This window comes from Colletes gigas, unplaced genomic scaffold (genome assembly GCF_013123115.1).
Source record: "Colletes gigas isolate AHSC1104 unplaced genomic scaffold, ASM1312311v1 Colletes_gigas_Sc00019, whole genome shotgun sequence".
NCBI lineage: Eukaryota > Metazoa > Arthropoda > Insecta > Hymenoptera > Colletidae > Colletes > Colletes gigas.
In genome coordinates, this window is record NW_025106648.1 from 4,833,067 (window position 1) to 4,852,909 (window position 19,843).

Sequence of the window (19,843 nt, forward strand, 5' to 3'; positions counted from 1 at the left end):
TCACTCGCTGCTAGTAATGTCGATAAGGTAGACGGTGAGCACAGAAATGCCAACAAGTAAACTGCAAAAACAGAATTCGAATATGACTATGTATGGTAGACAACAAAGGTGTCTCCACTTCCAAGTCGTAGTTGATTTATCAGGCTTTGGTCTGAACGCTCTATATAATCTCGTGGACAAAGAACCAAAATCATTTTCAATGGAATCATAAAGCGATCCCACCATTTGTACTACTGCGTTTTCTCCAGCGGCAGTTGTGCCGACCCGAGTCTGGTCGGTGAAATAAAATTTGATTGGCTGGACTGTCACACCATCGTGAACTTGGCCACCGGGAGGATGACAGAAAATCACTTGCAACAACAGCTTCAATGAATTTAACTTTGTAGTCAGAGCAACGGTGAAGTTATATGGCCAGTACCAATCGTATCTACAATGTAAATTGTAAAGGATTATAAAATAGAAATAGATTTGGAATCTGTGTACCATCTAGTTGGTTTCCTTACCTTTTGTTAGCATGCCAGATAAGTATCAAAAAAGCGTATGTAATGAAAATAAGACTTATACCACAAGCAAGACCAATGATCCACGACTGTAGAGCAAGACCTATGGTGATACCCACTAATAAAGACACATGAGACACTACTACAAAAAGTAAGAAAGAGAATTGGAATACAGGATCTATCCATTGACGAGCAAAATTCTTCATTTCCTCTGAAAGAAATAAGTGTATCAGGTACTTTGAATATCTTGTAATTCAGTTATATGTTTTAACAAACAAAATGCTATAGAATCATTACCTCTCAATTTATTTAATAAGAAAGATTTTCCAGAACCCCATTTTGCGTAAAGGCCAACAGTTATAGGCGTCGAAAGAGATGGTTCACTGAGAATATCTGCCAAAGCACTACTGTATAAATCATAGCCAAGCATATTTTCATTATCTTCATTGGTGTTAAGGCGTCCTGGAAAAAGCAAAATTTACTAAATAGCATTCATTTATAAATGTTTATTGTTTCATTTGACCCCTATATGCTACAATCCAATTATTTTTGTTAAATAATTCTTGTAAATATTTTTGATAAATAATTTTGTACCAAAATGAACTCTTCGCTGGTTATTCTTAACATAAATGAGTTATCAAAGAAAAACAGTAAATACGTTTAATGTAGTCATCGTTGTAGTAAACTTGATAGAATAATGGATTTGCACCTGTTCTTTGATAGTGCTTGAATAATCAACGAATAGCTTGTTTTTTAATGTTCACACAAGTAATTGACATTTAAAAAAATTGAATTTCATAATAAACTTGTTTGCTGGCTTATTAAATTTTTTGTAAGTAATGCACGAACAACTTACTCGCGCCAAATATTTGTCCAAGAATGGTTTTTGGATGATTAATGTCAATGTTGTAGGGGGTTTCGCCTTGCCTATTTGGACGGTAAAGTAGCTGACTATTCTTCGGATTTCTCAATAATATCTCGACGATAGCTTTCGATCTTGCCCGCATAGCTACATGAAGCACCGTGTCGCCCTTTTTGTCGGTGGCTGAGACCTTGGCTTTCTTGTCTAGCAGTAATTGCACGATTTCGGCGTTGCGCGACCTAACTGCCCGCAGTAGCGGCGTGTCACCGTCTTTCGTTGCGATCTCCAAGTCTGGGTTAGCGTTTAGTAACAATTTTAATATCGATATATTGCCTTTTTCTACTGCTATGTAAGTTGCGGTTTTCTTATCCTAGAATATTTCAATAAAATGTGCCTGGTTAGCTAGTTCTTCAACTTCTTTAAAGAAATATAATCATAGTCCAAGCTTGAAATGAATGGGAAACAAGTAGGTTCGATATACAAAAGAGACTTTTAGGTTCTAGTCGGAACCATTGTCAAGATATTAACTGATATCCTGTCTTCTGTCTGGGATGATAATTTAGTATCAATTTTGTCACCTTTCCGGCGATGTCGACGTCGGCATACTTCTTTAAAAGAGATTCAACCACTCCTCTATGACCGCCTTTCACAGCATGAATTAAGTTTGTATCTCCGGCTCTGTCCTGAATGTTTACATAAGCACCAGCGTTTAAAAGTGCATTCGCTATCTCGTGATGCCCTTCTCGACAGGCTATTGCTAGAGCTGTGCAGCCATCCTTATCTAGAGCATTTACGTTTGGTTTGTGCTCCAAAAGGAGCAATACGACGTCCACATGATTACCAAGGGTAGCCACAAGAAGAGCAGTCCATGAATACTGTAAAATATTTAGTTAATAATCTATTAATACTCATTCATATTGTTACTTCTACCATTTATATAATTCATGGCATGCGACAATAAAAATGAATTATTGAGATTAAATTAAATAAGAAAGAGAATTTAAATTGAAAGTATCAAAGAAGCTAAGAGCTTAGATTCAAGAGATTAAGATTTTTCCATAATTAGGTCTTATGTGTAATTGCCAATATTTCTAGGGAAAAGCAGTGCGTTAGCAGTTCCCTTGTGCATGCTTGTAGCTAGAGCAGTAATTATCTCCAAGCATATTTTCTTTAGAAAGAGGTTAAGTGCCTGAGCAAGTTTTGAATAAATTAAACTGTACAACCAAATAATCGGACAGAATAAAAATAAAGTCATTTTGTTTGTGTTTAGTTCATTAATGATTGATAGGGTATTTGATACAGTAGAGTACAAGTTTACAATAACTGGAAATATCTGGTAGAATAAGAAAAAGAGAATATAGAAGCCATTGTACTAAAGGAAATGCATAAAGCTGTCATTTTGGCTAGACACAATTCCCCATTTGAAGTAGCAGATATAAAAATATTGGGGATGGTGGGACTTAACGAGCATTGCAGAAGAATAACTAGACACATTCCAACTAAATACATAGAACAAAAGGAGTAATTTTTAAAATAAGAGTATTAACGTTACGGTAGAGGAAACATATAGTGATATCAGATTGGAAATTTATTAACACGTTCACTGTCCATGACCCGTATACGGGTCATAGCATTATGCTTTTGTTTTCTAACCAAAAAAAGAAATAAATGAAAACGAAAAGTTAACAGAAAATTTGTAATCCGGAAAGGATCCATATACAATATACATATATATAGTATATATAAGGATGTCGTTAATGTCAATTATGTCGCTTTTGGAGAAAGATCATAAAATTCATTATAGGAGGATCGTAAATCCAACATCTACAGTTTCATCAGAAAAAGAAGAGTCAACAGAAACACTTTAAATTATAGAAAGTAGCACTTAACATCTTTCTATTTTTTTCGATAAACACTTTCTCATAAGAACGATACAGTTTTATTTCTGAAAATTTATGTATCAACTAGCAATGCATAATACAATAATGCGTAATACAATAACACGTTAAACGTTTTTTTGTTACTTTATAACAGTAATAAAAATGTTTTTGTTTTAGAATTAGAAAATCATTACTCGGCTCTTAGGTTCTTTGGTATTTACTCTCTACAATTATTGATATTACTTTAATTTGATAATAGAAATATGTAGTAGACAAACTTTGATCTTACCATGCCAGCAGTATCAACATTAGCACCAGCTTTTAATAAAGTATCTACAATTTCTACATTCCCTTTACGTGACGCCCACACCAACGCTGTGGTACCATACTAGAAGTTGAAAAACGATGTCCATTGAGGTTTAATATAATAAACATTTTCTCGAGAGAAATAACAAACAATGTACAAATAAAGTAAAGCATTTCTTTATAAAGTGTTATTCAATTTCTTTAATGATTCTTTGATTAAGCATACGACTTATTTAAAAATATATACAGTGACTGTCACTTAAAATCATACACCTAGCGGTTCAACCGATATTTTTTCAATAAAACATGAAAATTGTACTAAATTACAGAAACTTGTATAGAGGTATATAGTGTAATGTTTCTTTATTTGATACATAACAACAATATAAAAAAACCTTTAGTAGTACTCAGTAAATTAAATAAAATTTGAGGCTGCGTATGAAACTTAGTTGTGAGTAAAAATCGTAGAGGAAATAAGATACAGTTTCAGAATAATATATAATAAAAATTGTTTATATTAATATTTAGTTGAGTAACCAAATGCATTTTGAACACGCTGCAGTCGTCGAGGAATTGATTTGACTAAATTTTAAGAAAATTCAGGTGTTATTTTCGACCATTCTTCTTGCAAAGCTTTTCTAAGACTTTTCTTGTTTGTAATATTATGTAATCTTACTTTTTTATCCAATTCGTTCCAAATAATTTTTATTATAACTTTTTTTGTTTTTATAGTGATAAATAACTAATTCACGCTCCGCTACTGTAGTTTGTCGCATTTTAAGTCTTTTTTATTGATCTTTTGGTAAAACAACGCTTATAACAATCAGAATGCTGCTCAGTCAGATAGATTCAATCATTGCTAAGAATTGTTACACAAAAACCAATTGGGGATTTACCGGATTTCCAATGTTACCAACAGTGTACGACTTTTACTGACAGCTAAGTTTCATATGCAACCTCAAATTTGATTTAATTTACTGAGTACTACTAAAGGTTCTTTTGTATTGTTGTTATGTATCAAATAAAGAAACATTACACTATATACCTCTATACGAGTTTCAACAGTTTAATACAATTTTCATGTTTTATTGAAAAAATATCGGCTGAACCACTAGGTATACGATTTTAAGTGACAGTCACTGTAGCTCGACATCAAATATATGTTTAATTAGTCTTTTATGAATATTCTATTTGTTGAACTTGAATAAAATTAGATTACCTTATCACCAACATTAACTTTAGCACCATGAGCAATGATATCTTTAACAATGTCAGGGTAACCTCTACCCGCGGCCCATAACAATGAAGATATATGAAAATTTCCATGTGCATTGACATCAGCTCCTCTTGCTAGTAGCATCGTCACCGTCGGCGACCTACCCTTGTACGTCGCCCACATGAGTGCTGTCCACCCTCCCTGAAAATAGAACATTCCTCTTAACTTCTATTTGTGATGTTCCTTTTAACTCTGCGACACAGAATTTCAGATAATAAAATAGACCCATGTTGCATAGAAATTTTATTGCTTTTTAAATTAAACAAAATTGGTATATTTTTATTAAGAAAGGTATTATATATATGTAAAAACATAAAAAAGAATAGTAATAGTTGTCGCAATAAACCTTGCACTTGCAACAATTGATGAACCTGTATTGGCACGTTGAATGTTGCCAACACAAGTGAATACATTTGTAACATTTGTTGAAGATATTACCAACTGCTTTACGTAAATAAGGTGAAATGTAAACCTATGTGCATGCAGTTATTGCAATATTTCGAGGTGGGATTAAAAGTGTCCCACCATGCATTACGGTGCATCAAAAAGGTGGGACACTTTTAATTCCAACATGCCCTAAGAGTTAAATCATAAGCAACTTTATAAGCATGACATTTTTTAATTTAAAAAATAAATAGTTGAATATAATGTGACGTACAATCGACTTTGGTTATTTACAAGTACAGAGATACCAACAAAGTTAGTTTGTTATAATTAGTACTCGTTATACTAATGATGAGTTAAATGTCTCCAATTTAAAGAAATTCTTAATAATTTGATAAAAAGATGCGTTTAAAAAACAAAAGAAATATTAGAGAAAGGAAAATAATTTAATTACATAACTAAATTAATATGTTTGTATAAATTACGATACATTTAGTAATATTAAACATAATTTATTTCTCCGCAATTTAAAAACACATACATTACGACTTTTTGTTCTGTACAGCCGTGACTTCGCTATATCCGTGGTTGTTATAATAGAGTTCGACTATACTTAAACATAATATTTAACAGTTATAACAGGCAAATAGGAAAAACGTAAGAACTTTGGGAACGGATTAAAAAGATAAAAATATAATGAAAATGAAAAAATTTCAAATAAAACAATACAATAGTATGTAGTATACGGTCAGATTAATAATAATAACGGGACATCTAGAGATGTTAAGAAGTGAGGGGAAACCTAAGTGATAAAGATTAAGAAACAGAGTTGAATAAAATGTAATCTAATTAATAATTACGATTACAAATGTAATTATTAATTAAATTACTAATTATTTTGTGTAATCTTTAATTACTACTATCTACAAGTTCATTTATAATTATCAAATATAATTGTATAATGGTAATTGCAATCGTAAAAGTGATTAAGTAATTACAATTAACAAAACTTGCGACCTTTAAAACATTTATTTAATTGGGAACATAACTCATACATAGTATACAGAGTATTTCAAAATTATCAAATAAACAAAAACATTATCTTATACAAAAAGAAATCCGAGGATTCGTGTTGGAGATAGAAGTAGTTGAAGTTTCTATTCTCTGATTGTAAAATGGCAAAGGACTTTTCAATTTCTTTTTGCACAGGGTACTGGTATATTTTGGCTTATCCCATCGTTTTATAACACTCTGTATGTACTAATACCCGACAATATGTAATTAAAATGATAATCAACAATTGAAATCATGAATTGCTTATTGCAGCTGGTAATCATTTTAGTTGTAAGAATTAATTACTTGTGGTAACTACAAATGTAATTGTAACTGTAGTTGGCAGCAAATATAATTGTAATTATAAGTAGACAGTAGCAATTACGATTGCGCCAGGTAATTTTATAAGTCTTTGTGTGTTTATCCATGCAAACTTTTCAGTGTAAACATATACTATAGAAGCATAGTTCTATCGGATCAAACCACAAGACCCATCAATGGTTTGTATTCAGTTTTCTATATTAATTGTAGATGTCAGATTAGTAATAGATATTACAATTTCAATTTGTATTAAAAATTGCTCATTCCAGACAAGGAAAATTTATGTTAGGTATGCTCTGCTTTTCTAATTTGATAAACATGAATATACTATTCAGACTGTTATGAGTATCTACAAAATTTATAATAGTAAATATTTTGAAGTTGAAACAACTTTTTAAAAATCAACATTTTTGATGACTTAGAAATATTGTAATCAACGCTGAACAAATTTTTAGGTAATGATAAATTAATTTAGTGACAAGAGAGAAATGTGTTTCTAAATATCGTTTTGAAGTATTAGGTACAATAAAGAACATGAATTGTTCTCTAGAACCAATTAAATGTATACCATTTTTTTTCCAATTGATCGAATTGATCACATAGAATAAACAAAATAATTATATTTATTATAATATGATCAAAATCAACATGGCTGGTCAAGATATTTGAGGCTTTAGCAGCTCAAATTCTAATACTGAAGATGCTGGTTGAAGCTTCCTAGCAATATTACAGCTAGTTTTTTCGGAGATAAAATTATATGATACAATATCAGTGTATTATTTGTCTCCTGAAGAAACTAATTGCAATGTCAAAATGTCAAAACATTTTCACACGCTCTGTAACAATATGGTTAGTAGCGTAGGAAAAAAATAAGATCAGTCCTTGATTAAGTTATACCATGAGTAAGAGGAGTATAGACAGAGACGAGTAATTTTTGTGTTCCCCTAATTTTTTGATGAAATGTTTTTGAAATGTTCGTGAGGTGATCCTTAATAAAGTTGCAAAGTATTTGTGTTTGTGATTTGGTAAAGTACATAAAGTATTAAGCTGCAAAGACTCTCTTTTGACTGAATCAGGTTCAGCCTTAAACCTAACAATTTTTTTTAAATGTGAACAAATTTTTTTTCTTATCTTATATTTTTTACAAAGAGTAATAGGAATTTTTTAAAAATTAAGATTGGCGTACGCCTCGTCTGTTAAAGTTTGGTGAATTTACCAGTTTTATTTACAGTTTGTTGTCCATGTTAGTTATACTGATTGTTTTTTTTTAAATATACTTGATGTACTGCAAAGTTAACAAATGACCATTGTTCCTAATGTATATAAAGTCTTGGCTTTTATAAAGGGTTCTTGTAATTGTTTTTATATTAATTGTCACCCCAAGTTGTACCGACAAATGATTAAATAAACTTTAAACAATTGAATTATTTCCTCTCATTAAAATTATTATAAACAATAAAAATATATCTTAACGGAGCCGTTAAAATTTATTTTTAAATTGTAGCAAAAGAGACGAAACAAATTTGTTTTTTAATTAAAAGAAAAAAACAAGAATTTTTGGTACCAGGACTTAAAATCGAGTTCAGTCAAAAGAGAGTTTCTTTCTCGGTTAAACTTTAACATCTCTTAATTTAAAACTGTTTTGTAACTTTATTAAGGATCATTTCACGAATATCTAATATAAATTTCATAACAAAATTAGGGGGACACCTGCGACTTTCCCCACATTAATCGTAAGTCTTACAAAGGGTAACTGAAACATTTGATCCAATATGACTCACAGTTCCGTTCAGGATGGATCTTGTTTTCTCCCTACAATACTAGGAAAGTTATCAGCGACAGAGACTCGCAAGAAGGTCTATAGAATGCAAATAATTAAATGTAATATGGAAGTGAAAGATGCCGAAGAATGCTTTAAAATTGTCATACCATATCTCGATGCTCCAACTCGGCGCCATGCTCGAGTAATTCGAGGCAGACGTCAGTGTGGCCTTCCTTGGCCGCGCAAAGCAACGCCGTCCAGTTGTCCTAAAAATGAAATTTATTGTACCAATAAAAAAATAAATCCACACCTCAGAATTTGCGGTAATACGAACCCCATCTTCTGCGTTAACGTCTGCTCCATGATTGATGAGCTCCCGTACAAAGTGTATCTTCCCCTTAGTTGCTGCAAAGATGAGGGCTGTGCTACCATTCTATTGTAAGAAGAATGAAATCGACCATTTAGAGCCGAAACGTTGGCAATAGAAATCAGTAGAAGAGAATTATCAGAGTTTATCCATTATGAACCAATATAATTTTCAAATTAAAAAAAAAAATTAAAATACTTCACAAACTGATAAAATCCATTGTGGATTTATGAAATTTTCTAGATGGTCTGGGTTAGGACTTGAACCCATAGCCAGTTTTCAGAGTAGCTTAAAATCTATAGTTTGACTAACAACATATAGATATTTCTAAAAACCTATATTAACACTTTGCCAACTTGAATAAAAAGACTTAACTGCAAATGGTATAATTTCTGTAATACGTGAGTTAATAATATACAATTTTCAAATAATACTCATCGTGTCTCTATGAAACAATTATAACCAACTCCCGATGGTTATGAAAGTATGTATGTATTTGTTAACATTTCATTGGCTATAGATATATAAAATTGTTAAACACGATTATTTTTTGTATAATTTTATCAATGTTACTAAAAATATTTTTCTCTAATTAAATTTCTTATAGATAACTGTTTTTCTCATACGCAAGTAAAGAATATTACGAATTGTATTTGATCAAGATTTGTAAGATTCTAAAAGAATTCACATAAGACTATCAACATGAATGATCTTAAATATGTACATATATCCTTAAAAAATGATCTCTTACTTACAAGGGAACATCCCGAGGTGTAAATCTCCAATCTTGATAAAACTTCGCAATTTTGTAGTTCTCATAAATCTATTAGACCCGTATTTTTTTGTAGCTGCTAATATTCACTTTAGGGGGTTGAAATCAGCCCTCAAAGTTGGGGGTTCAAAACATACTTTGTTGAATATCTCGGAAACTATGAGAGATGGGGGTGTGCTTTCAATTGACGAAATTAATGTTTTTAAACGGCGAATTTGATGGTGTAAAGAGATTTGCAAAACTTTTATTTGTTTAAACAATATGTTAAAAAATAGCACATTTTTTCATTTTTCTCGTTGGATATTAATGATTTTTTTTTTTCCATTTGTACAGAGAAACTACATATCCATGTACAAAATACGGATAAATTGGAATTTTGATTTTTTCACAATAATGAAAGATTTTATATTTGTAATATTTTTCGTATTTCGATTCGTTATACGAAGTACAAGATCGCATATAATACGACAAATGCTATGGTTTAATGACTTTTGTTTAATTATATTATATGTAGTATGCTTTGCTGGCTGATCCCAAAATGGTAAAAATTTCGGTCTAATGACAGGTATAACGTTTATCTGCGCTGCGTACTAAAGGGCAGCGTATAAGCGTAAGTAAGGTTTCGGCTTAACGATTGCAGGACCTGTTTATGAGTGTGATACTTTTATTAAGGAGTCTTTACTGAACGAGGGTCGTTTTAAATATTAATTTGATGAAACGTCGCAATTTTGTAGTTCTCATAAATCTATTAGACCCGTATTTCTTTGTAACTGCTAATATTCACTTTAAGGGGTTGAAGTTTTCGGTAAGGAATTTTTGTCTCGAAAGTGCGTAAGATTTCGGGGGTATGTGTAATGACCAGAAATGATTGTAATCGATCCCTGCAACCGAAAATAATTTTTTCAGAATGGTTTGAAATTTTTTAATTTTGTTGAAAAATTTCACACATTCCCGAATTTTTTTCCCAAAAGTACGTAGGATTTCGGGGGTATATGTATTGAGCAAAAATAATTGCAATTGCCCCCGGAACTGAAAATAATTTTTTTAGAACGATTTGAAATTTTTTGTTCCGCCGAAAAATTTAGTCGATTTTTCTTAAAAACTCGTTTTTCATTTTTAATAATTTTGTTTGACGCCCTACAAAAAAGTTGTCCAATACTTTTTTGTAGGTACCTATGAGCTCTACTTCAGAAAAAAGTTTCATTGAAATATATCCACTATTGTAAGAATTATGGCCGTTTGAAGATTGGACCATTTTTATGAGGTTTTTCTCATTTTGGGGGTTCAAGGATCAACTTTTTGAATATTTTTGCGATTTCTACGTATTCTTGATTAAAATACGCGTCGTTTACATTTTTGAAAATTAAAATCCTTCAATCCGTTCAGAAGTTATGACATTTTAAAGATCCGCATGAAATTTTCGGGCAACATTTCTGGGCATAAATTACATTTACGATTAGGAATTTTTTTCTCGAAAGTGCGTACGATTTCAGAGGCATATGTATTCACCAAAAATGATTGCAATCGACCCCTGCAACCGAAAATAATTTTTTCAGAATGGTTTGAAATTTTTTAATTTTGTTGAAAAATTTCACACTTTCCCGATTTTTTTCTCGAAAATGGTTAGGATTTCGGGGGTATGTTTATTTACAAAAAATGATTGTAATTGACTTCCACAACCGAAAATAATGTTTTCAGAATGATTTCAAATTTTTTAATTTAATTGTTAATAACTTTTTAATAAAGCCTCAGTTGGGCAATTGGTATTTCGTCTTATTTTGGCCTCTACTATCGCTCATTAAAATTTTTACTATTAGTAGCCGAACTCCCTGTATAGTTTCAATATGATTGCAGTACTGGCCACTTGTATCCCTATCCTAATTATCGTAACCAACCAGAAACGTTTATAAAGTTCATTTTCCGAAAACAGAAGGTCTAAAAGCTGTAGAAGGACTTTCCTAACAGTTTAGGAATGTGAACCATCATGGCCGGGTTGGAACAATTGGCAGTAAAAGATCGCATCGATCATATTTTTCTACCTCGGACAGCAATTACGATCACTTGGAAATCAGCAAAGGTCGAAAATGAAACAGTTCTTTTCAGAGCTACCTGACGTTCAAAAATCAGAACATAAGATACAACCAACTAATATTTAAAACGACCCTCGTTCAGTAAAGCCTCCTTAATAAAAGTATCACACTCATAAACAGGTCCTGCAATCGTTAAGCCGAAACCTTACTTACGCTTATACGCTGCCCTTTAGTACGCAGATAAACGTTATACCTGTCATTAGACCGAAATTTTTACCATTTTGGGATCAGCCAGCAAAGCATACTACATATAATATAATTAAACAAAAGTCATTAAACCATAGCATTTGTCGTATTATATGCGATCTTGTACTTCGTATAACGAATCGAAATACGAAAAAAATTACAAATATAAAATCTTTCATTATTGTGAAAAAATCAAAATTCCAATTTATCCGTATTTTGTACATGGATGTGTAGTTTCTCTGTACAAATGGAAAAAAAAAATCATTAATATCTAACGAGAAAAATGAAAAAATGTGCTATTTTTTAACATATTGTTTAAACAAATAAAAGTTTTGCAAATCTCTTTACACCATCAAATTCGCCGTTTAAAAACATTAATTTCGTCAATTGAAAGCACACCCCCATCTCTCATAGTTTCCGAGATATTCAACAAAGTATGTTTTGAACCCCCAACTTTGAGGGCTGATTTCAACCCCCTAAAATGAATATTAGCAGCTACAAAAAAATACGGGTCTAATAGATTTATGAGAACTACAAAATTGCGAAGTTTTATCAAGATTGGAGATTTACACCTCGGGATGTTCCCTTGTTAGTGACTATTATGTTATCTTTGATTTTAAGTTCGATACAATGAAAACACAACTCATTGTGTATTTTGAAAGCTTACAATAAGACGTGGTGGAATGAAGGAAATTTCCCCAATCGGTTGGCAATATGTTAAGAATCTATTCATTTATTAATAGTTTTATTTTCATTTTTGGTTCTATAGTTCACAGTTGTTTCAAAGTTTCGAAGAGAATATCCAAATTTGTTTTTTGTTTGTAAATTATCTGTTATGTCATGAAAATAATCGAACGTTGTCGAGCCAAACTTGCAATGTTTATAAAAAATGAAGTTTTATTTTGACTTTCAAACTAATTTTTTTGGAATGAATTTACATTTTCATTCTTAAAATACTTCTATTACAATGCAGTAACATTATCATTTTAAAAATATTTTTAATAATTGCACTATTAAATAATTGAATTTTAATATTTTGCAAATTATCTAGATTATGTCATGAAAATAATCGAACGTTGTCGATTCAAATTTGCAATATTTATAAAAAATGAAGTTTCATTATGACTTTCAATGTAATTTTTTTGGAATGAATTTACATTTTCATTCTTAAAATACTTCTATTACAATGCAGTAACATTATCATTTTAAAAATATTTGTAATAATTGCGCTATTAAATAATTGAGTTTTAATATTTTGTAAATTATCTATATTATGTCATGAAAATAATTGAACGTTGTCGATTCAAATTTGCAATATTTATAAAAAATGAAGTTTCATTATGACTTTCAATGTAATTTTTCTAGAATGAATTTACAATTTCATTCTTAAAGTACTTCTATTACAATGCAGTTACATTATCATTTTAAAAATATTTTTAATAATGGTATTATTAAATAATTGTAGGGCCATAATGACCACTTATCGCGTCTTGCAAACGTCGTTCCAAAATTTTTGCCATAATACCACAAGAATATATTCTTTCCAATAAAATCTATAAATCCTTACAAAATTAAGAAAAAATAAAATTTATATATTTCTTTGGAACAGTAACTCATATTTGTAACATAACTAAGCGCACAACAATCTGCTAAATTCCCATTCTATGAATAAATGCCATTTTTTCCCCATTCTTTTCAAACAAGTAGTGCTTTTAACTTTATATGATCCAATTAAAAAATAGCCAAATATACACAGTATGTCGGAAAAATAACGGAACTTTTTAAATTTAATGAAAACTGCTAATGCCATTTATTGACACAATATGTAACTTGAAAGCTGTATACAGTAATCCCTCCTATAACACGGTACTCTTATAACGCGTTTTCATATTACGCCATTTCATGGCCCTCGTATAACACGTGTTTTCCCCCATATAACTATATATATATATATAATAATAACTATATAAACTAACTAAATAAATAAATAAACTAACTATATATTTCTGTACTGTGAAATTTATAATGATTTGTACAGTTCATAATCAATTTCGCGTACGTTTGCACATTATGTCAATTGTGTTCTTATAAAATTAAATAAATTATTTTATTAAGTTTGTGTTGAATTGTAAAAACATTGATTATATGTACGGTAACATTGATTATACATATATCTGTGGCGACACGACGCGTTTTCCTATAACGCGGAACCAATCTACCGTGTTATAGGGGGGATTACTGTATTTCCTCTACAAAACATCATTATTGGAATCGACTAACGGATTGTCAAGTTATAACGGTTAAAGTGGCAGTAGCTTTTGTCACTTCGTCGGAGAAACACAATGGAACAAAGAGCAAATATTAAATTTTGTTTCAAGCTCGGAAAAACTTTTACAGAAACATTTGAATCGATGAAAAAAGTTTATGGTGATGATTGTTTATCCAGTACACGTGTGTTCGAATGGTATAAACGATTCCAGGACGGTCGTGATGCTTTAGAATATGACCCAAAGCCAGGCCGGCCAAAAAAGAAAAATCGCGATGAGTTGGTGGAAAAAGTGCGTGAAATGATTACTTACGATGCGACTTCAAGCGTGAGATGGATGGCAGACGTATTAAATACGACTAAAGACATGATTCACGAAATTTTGACAAAGGACTTAAACAAACGGAAAATCTGTGCTCGATTTGTTCCTCACGCATTAAATGAGGATCAACAGATTGCTCGCGTTGAACATTGCAAGGATCTTATTAAAACAGCCAGACGGAACTGCACATTCCTGGAATCGATTGTGACTGGAGACGAGACTTGGTGCTTCAAGTACGATCCACAAACAAAGCACCAAAGTGCAACGGGGAAGTCCCCAGACTCTCCGAAATCGAAAAAATTGCGATTACAGAAGTCACGAGAGAAGACAATGTTGATCTGTTTTTATGATTCTAAAGGTATTATACTTGGGGAATTCGTTCCACAGGGTCAAAATGTCAATGGTGAATATTATCTGGGTGTTATGGAGCGTTTGTGGAAAAAAATCGTTCGAGTGAGGCCTGAATATCGAGCGCCAGGAAGTTGGTTTTTGTTGCACGATAATGTACCATCGCACAGGACTGTCGCTGTTCGTGAATTTTTGGTGAAAAACAGGTCTGTGTGCTCCAACATCTTCCGTATTCACCGGACTTATCTCCATCTGATTATTTTCTATTCCCAAAACTCAAACTGGCCATGAAAGGAACGTTTTATGACAGTGTTGCACAAGTCCAAGGCGCGGTGACAAGAGTCATTGAGGCGATTCCGCAAAATGATATAAAAAAATCTATGCTGGCACTAGTCGAACGTGCCCAGCGGTGTATTGATGCAGAAGGGATGTATTTTGAATAAAAAAAATAATTTTGGCAAAATAACTAATTTTCATCTTTTAATTTAAAAAGTTCCGTTATTTTTCCGACATACTGTGTATAATATCTGTTAAACATTTGGTTAAACGTTGTGTGGTTTCTTCTACTCAAATGTTTATTCTCGTATTCATCGCAGACGCTGATTAGAGGATTAAAAATATTAGCCAAGCTTTATCGTTGCAGATTAAAATAGATTAATGTTTTTATTGCCTTTCACACTGGTGCTATTTTTGACACAATATTTATGTGTACGAAAGTATAGATAAAGTTTTTATCAAAAGCCACGACACATGCCTGAGGTTTAAAAGCAATACTTAAAGAAGTTATTTTGATATCGTTACCTCGTCTCGATCGTCGACCTGCACTCTCTTGCTTTCGAGGAAGTTCTGGAGACCAGCAAGGTTATCATCTGTGATATAGCTGGCGAGAGATCGGTAGCAGAGCGATACCATCGAGTCAGTCCGATGCAAGGTCTGTGAAATGAAAAATAAAAGAAGGTATTTACACGTTGCATCGGTGAATGACAGTGAGACGTCAGTACTCTTCAATCAAAAATTGCTGAAGCAAATTAATCGTTGCGCAGCGGCCCAGACTGTGGGGAAACAGCATAATTTGCATATACAAAATTGGATAACGTTGCACTACTATTTGAAGGTATTTTGAACATCTTAAGACATTAAACAAATTTATAATTTATATCTATCGAACCAAATATTTTCTTCACAAAGAAACTGCAGGTTTCTTTCTTATCCAAATTGAAAGCATGCTACAAAATTTGTGAACTCGTAAAATTTTATTTATTTCCGCAACAGTTGGATTCATAAATTTTCATCCTTTTACCACGAAAATAATCGTAGTTATTAATATTTGATACGAAATCGAAACCTAATAATAAGTAAAAATTTACGTATTTTGAAATAGTTAATTCTGACAGGTATACTTAAATTTGTTGTATTTTAAATATAATTAACCTGATTGAAACGATGGACAATTACTTACAGATAAAACTAAGAATTTAACTTTCACAACTGTTGTAAACTATTCGTTTCCTTAAATGTTGGCTCGCGTATTAAATGTAAAATCTGTATTTAATGGCGCTTGCAAGCAGGCGTCTTAATAAATATGTACGTTCTCCCACTACGTTGATACCAAGAATTAAACCGATAAAAAGATAAAATTTACATGACATATTAATGGTTGTTTTGAGAACAATTTACTAATGAAAATTCCAAAGTTTATTCGACGTGTTTTTCCCAGACATTTCTTAACAAACAGTTATCAAAAGTTGTTATTTTTAAACATAACAAAAGCTCAATATATATTTTTATCGAGTTTCTGAATTAGTAAATAAATTATTTTTATTGAAATTATTATTTGAAACATGACTTCTCAAATATAAAACCTCCATGAATTGATGTTTTGTTCCTGTTTTTGGCACTTGTGAAACAAGATTTAGTGGAATTTGTTTTCTTTGTTCTTGTCATAGGAACAATTTAAATCATTCGTATTAAATAACATCCCGATGCATAAAGACGTTTTTAATTTTATTTCAAATTGTATAATATTTACGTACGTTATAACTTTGGTATTACAGGTAATTATTTTTATTTTTCAAAACTATTTTTATTTTTAAAGCGTATAGCTAGCTCAATCTGACAAGTTTGTACTTTAAATTTTCATTCACTGACAACATTGTGTGCTTTTGTATCGTGACAAGTAAATTCACGTCTGTCATACTATTTGTACAAAATGAATCATTTAATATCAGAACCTAAACTATTGCGATTACATACTTTAAATGATACGGAAAAATTTCTGATTAAAGAAATATTTATTTTGAATTTTGAAGTAAAAATATATTTTGTATTTATTATTCTTAAATTTAATTTGATATTAATATTGTCAAATATCTTATCAAGAAACGTGTATTTAAATTTGTGTATGTAAAAATAAAAGCTTTGGATAACAATTTGTTAAATAACATTTGGACAAACCTATTGAACAATAAATAAGGTTACTAAATTTCACATACGAGGGAAGTTAGCTGGATGATCAACTAGATTAATAAAAATAATCGTTGGAGCTTATAACACCCTACCTCCTAATAATTAAAATGAATGCCATTCGCTCGAGAAATTTAATCTTGACTAGAAAAATGGTATCAAAGTCTGTTATAAGCAGATCCAAAAATAAGTATAAATTACATCTTTTTTACGTTTTGTGATTCTCTAAATACATGCAAATAAAATAATTGAAATAAACAAAAAACTTGGATCTTGATTCCGATGGTGGATGTTAATTTTTGTTTTTATTTACATTTACATACTGTATATGTACAGGGTGTTCGGCCACCCCTGGGAAAAATTTTAATGGGAGATTCTAGAGGCCAAAATAAGACGAAAATCAAGAATATCAATTTCTTGACTGAGGCTTCATTAAAAAGTTATTAAAAAATTTCAAATCGTTCTGAAAAAATTATTTTTGGTTGCGGGGCTTAATCACAATTATTTTTGGTTAATATATATACCCTTGAAATTCTATCCACTTTCGAGAAAAAAATTCAAGTAGGTACTGAAATTTTTTGACGAAATTAAAAATTTTCAAATAGTTCTAAAAAAATTATATTTATTTACAGGGGTCAATTATAAGCATCTTTGATGAATAGACATGCCCCAAAATCCTGCGCACTTTCGAGAAAAAAATTCTTTACCGAAAATCTAATGCGAGGCCAAAAATGCTTCTCAAGCGAATCTTTAAAATATCATAACTCCTGAACGGATTGGAGGATTTTAATTTTTCAAAATGCAAACAACGCGTATTTTAGTGGAGAATGAGTAGAAACTCTAACAATATTGAAAAAGTTGTTCCTTGACACCGTCAAGTGAGAAAAACCCCCAAAAACTGGTCCAATTTTCAAACGGCAATAACTCCTACAATAGTGAATATGTTTCAATGAAGCTTTTTCTGAAGTAGAGCTCATGGATACCTACAAAAAAGTATTAGACAACTTTTCTATACAGCGTCAAACAAATTTATTAAAAATGAAAAACAAAGTTTAAGAAAAATCGACAGGGGGTAGTCCCCTTTTTCGGTGAAAAGAAAAATTCCAATTTGTTCTGGAAAAATTATTTTCGGTTGCGGGGATCAATTACAATAATTTTTGGTGGATACACATACCCCTAAAATCTGAACCACTTTCGAGAAAAAAAATCGGGTCGGTGCTAAAGTTTTTAGGCGAAAAAAAATGTTTCAAATCGTTTAAAAAAATTATTTTCGTTTGTGGGGGTTCATTACAATCATTTTTGGTCATTACACATACCCTCGAAATACTACGCACTTTCGAGAAAAAAATTCCTTACCGAAAATCTAATTGAATGCCTAAATTTTTCGGCGAAAAAAAAAATTTCAAATTGTTCTGGAACAATTATTTTCGGTTGCGTGGGTCAATTACAATAATTTTTGAACACACATACCCCTGAAATCTTAACCATTTTTTAGAAAAAAATTCAGTACGAGTGGAACTTTAAACGTTAATAACTTTTTAACGAAGCCTCCATCAACAAATTAGTATTCTTGATTTTCGTCTTATTTTGGCCTCTAGAATCTCCCATTAAAATTTTTTCCAGGGGTGGCCGAACACCCTGTATATGTATGGACAAACCACAAAAGCACATAAAAATTTCGTTTATACCATTTTTGGAATCGCTTATGGTGACTTATAACACCATTTTTCTAGCCAATATCAAATTTCCTGCGCAAGCAACACTTTAATTATTAAGTAGCATTATACCATAACTGCCAACAATTATTTCTTTTAAATCTAATTGGTAATCTGGGTAAATTCCTTGTTAGATACCAAGAGAGATATTTGCTGTTATTGACCTTCCTTAATTTTCGTAGTATGTTTTTCTTCTTTTGATAATTTTGTGATGTTTGTATCTGAAAAAGGTCCATCTACTTTTGCCAAAAATTTACATCAAGTCAACTATTATGATCAAAAAGTAAACAAACTTTACGTGACTTTTTGTGTAAAAACTATGTAGTCAGAAAAAAGTACACGATTAAAAAATTTCAGATATCAACGATTCAATTTTAAGAACAATGTTCAAGTACAAAAGTATAAATAGATAAATAGATATATAAGGAAAATGCTGAAAAACGGTAATATAACTTCAAGGTTGACCGAGTTTGCTCTTTAAAATACCTCAATTTCTTCTGACATTTTAATCCCTTTAACGATTCATTCGTTTTATGTATCGTAAAAAAGATATTATAGACTGTGTTCAGACAATGAAAAGAAGAATTCCAGATTCAGGACTCAGGTTAGTCACTGATTGTATAGCGTCTGCAAAGAATATTCATAATTCTTGAAAGCACGAAACATTCAGATTTAAAGGAACACAATAGAATGTAGGCCAACGATAAGGTATTAATCCAGAACCGACGGAAACGTTGAATGAAAGGTAAATAGCGGTAGCTGTGTATCGGGAAACCTTAAATGCTGTTCAAAAGCTTTTACAACATTAATAATCGCAAGACTTCGATCAATTTAATCGTTAAGCCTCGTAAGACTGCAATTATTTTAAAAAATTTTCAATTATTTGCAAAATTTATTTTCGCAAACGTATCCAGATCGATAATAAAATTTCGATAGGTTATTTAACGCGCGTATGCCAGAAGTCTGGAGG

At 31.2% G+C, this 19,843-nt stretch overlaps 1 protein-coding gene across 11 annotated transcripts in view; it reads right to left on the reverse strand.

Annotated features, from left to right (window-relative positions):
- Positions 1 to 19,843, reverse strand: part of LOC122400660 (kinase D-interacting substrate of 220 kDa) — a 187,134-nt gene that overhangs the window by 9,524 nt on the left and 157,767 nt on the right. For 9 of the 11 annotated variants that reach the window (XM_043402226.1, XM_043402222.1, XM_043402221.1 and 6 more), the window contains 11 exons: positions 15,497 to 15,628; positions 8,679 to 8,777; positions 8,512 to 8,610; positions 5,750 to 5,815; positions 4,768 to 4,965; positions 3,532 to 3,630; positions 1,941 to 2,237; positions 1,357 to 1,732; positions 798 to 962; positions 504 to 711; positions 5 to 427 (listed from right to left, as the gene is read on the reverse strand). In XM_043402226.1, the coding sequence (XP_043258161.1) occupies positions 5 to 427; positions 504 to 711; positions 798 to 962; positions 1,357 to 1,732; positions 1,941 to 2,237; positions 3,532 to 3,630; positions 4,768 to 4,965; positions 5,750 to 5,815; positions 8,512 to 8,610; positions 8,679 to 8,777; positions 15,497 to 15,607 (2,141 nt within the window). In that variant the 5' untranslated portion in view covers positions 15,608 to 15,628. Of the gene's footprint in view, positions 1 to 4; positions 428 to 503; positions 712 to 797; positions 963 to 1,356; positions 1,733 to 1,940; positions 2,238 to 3,531; positions 3,631 to 4,767; positions 4,966 to 5,749; positions 5,816 to 8,511; positions 8,611 to 8,678; positions 8,778 to 15,496; positions 15,629 to 16,154; positions 17,061 to 19,843 lie in introns of those variants that run through there. The other 2 variants (XM_043402228.1, XM_043402218.1) reach the window with 2 other exon arrangements.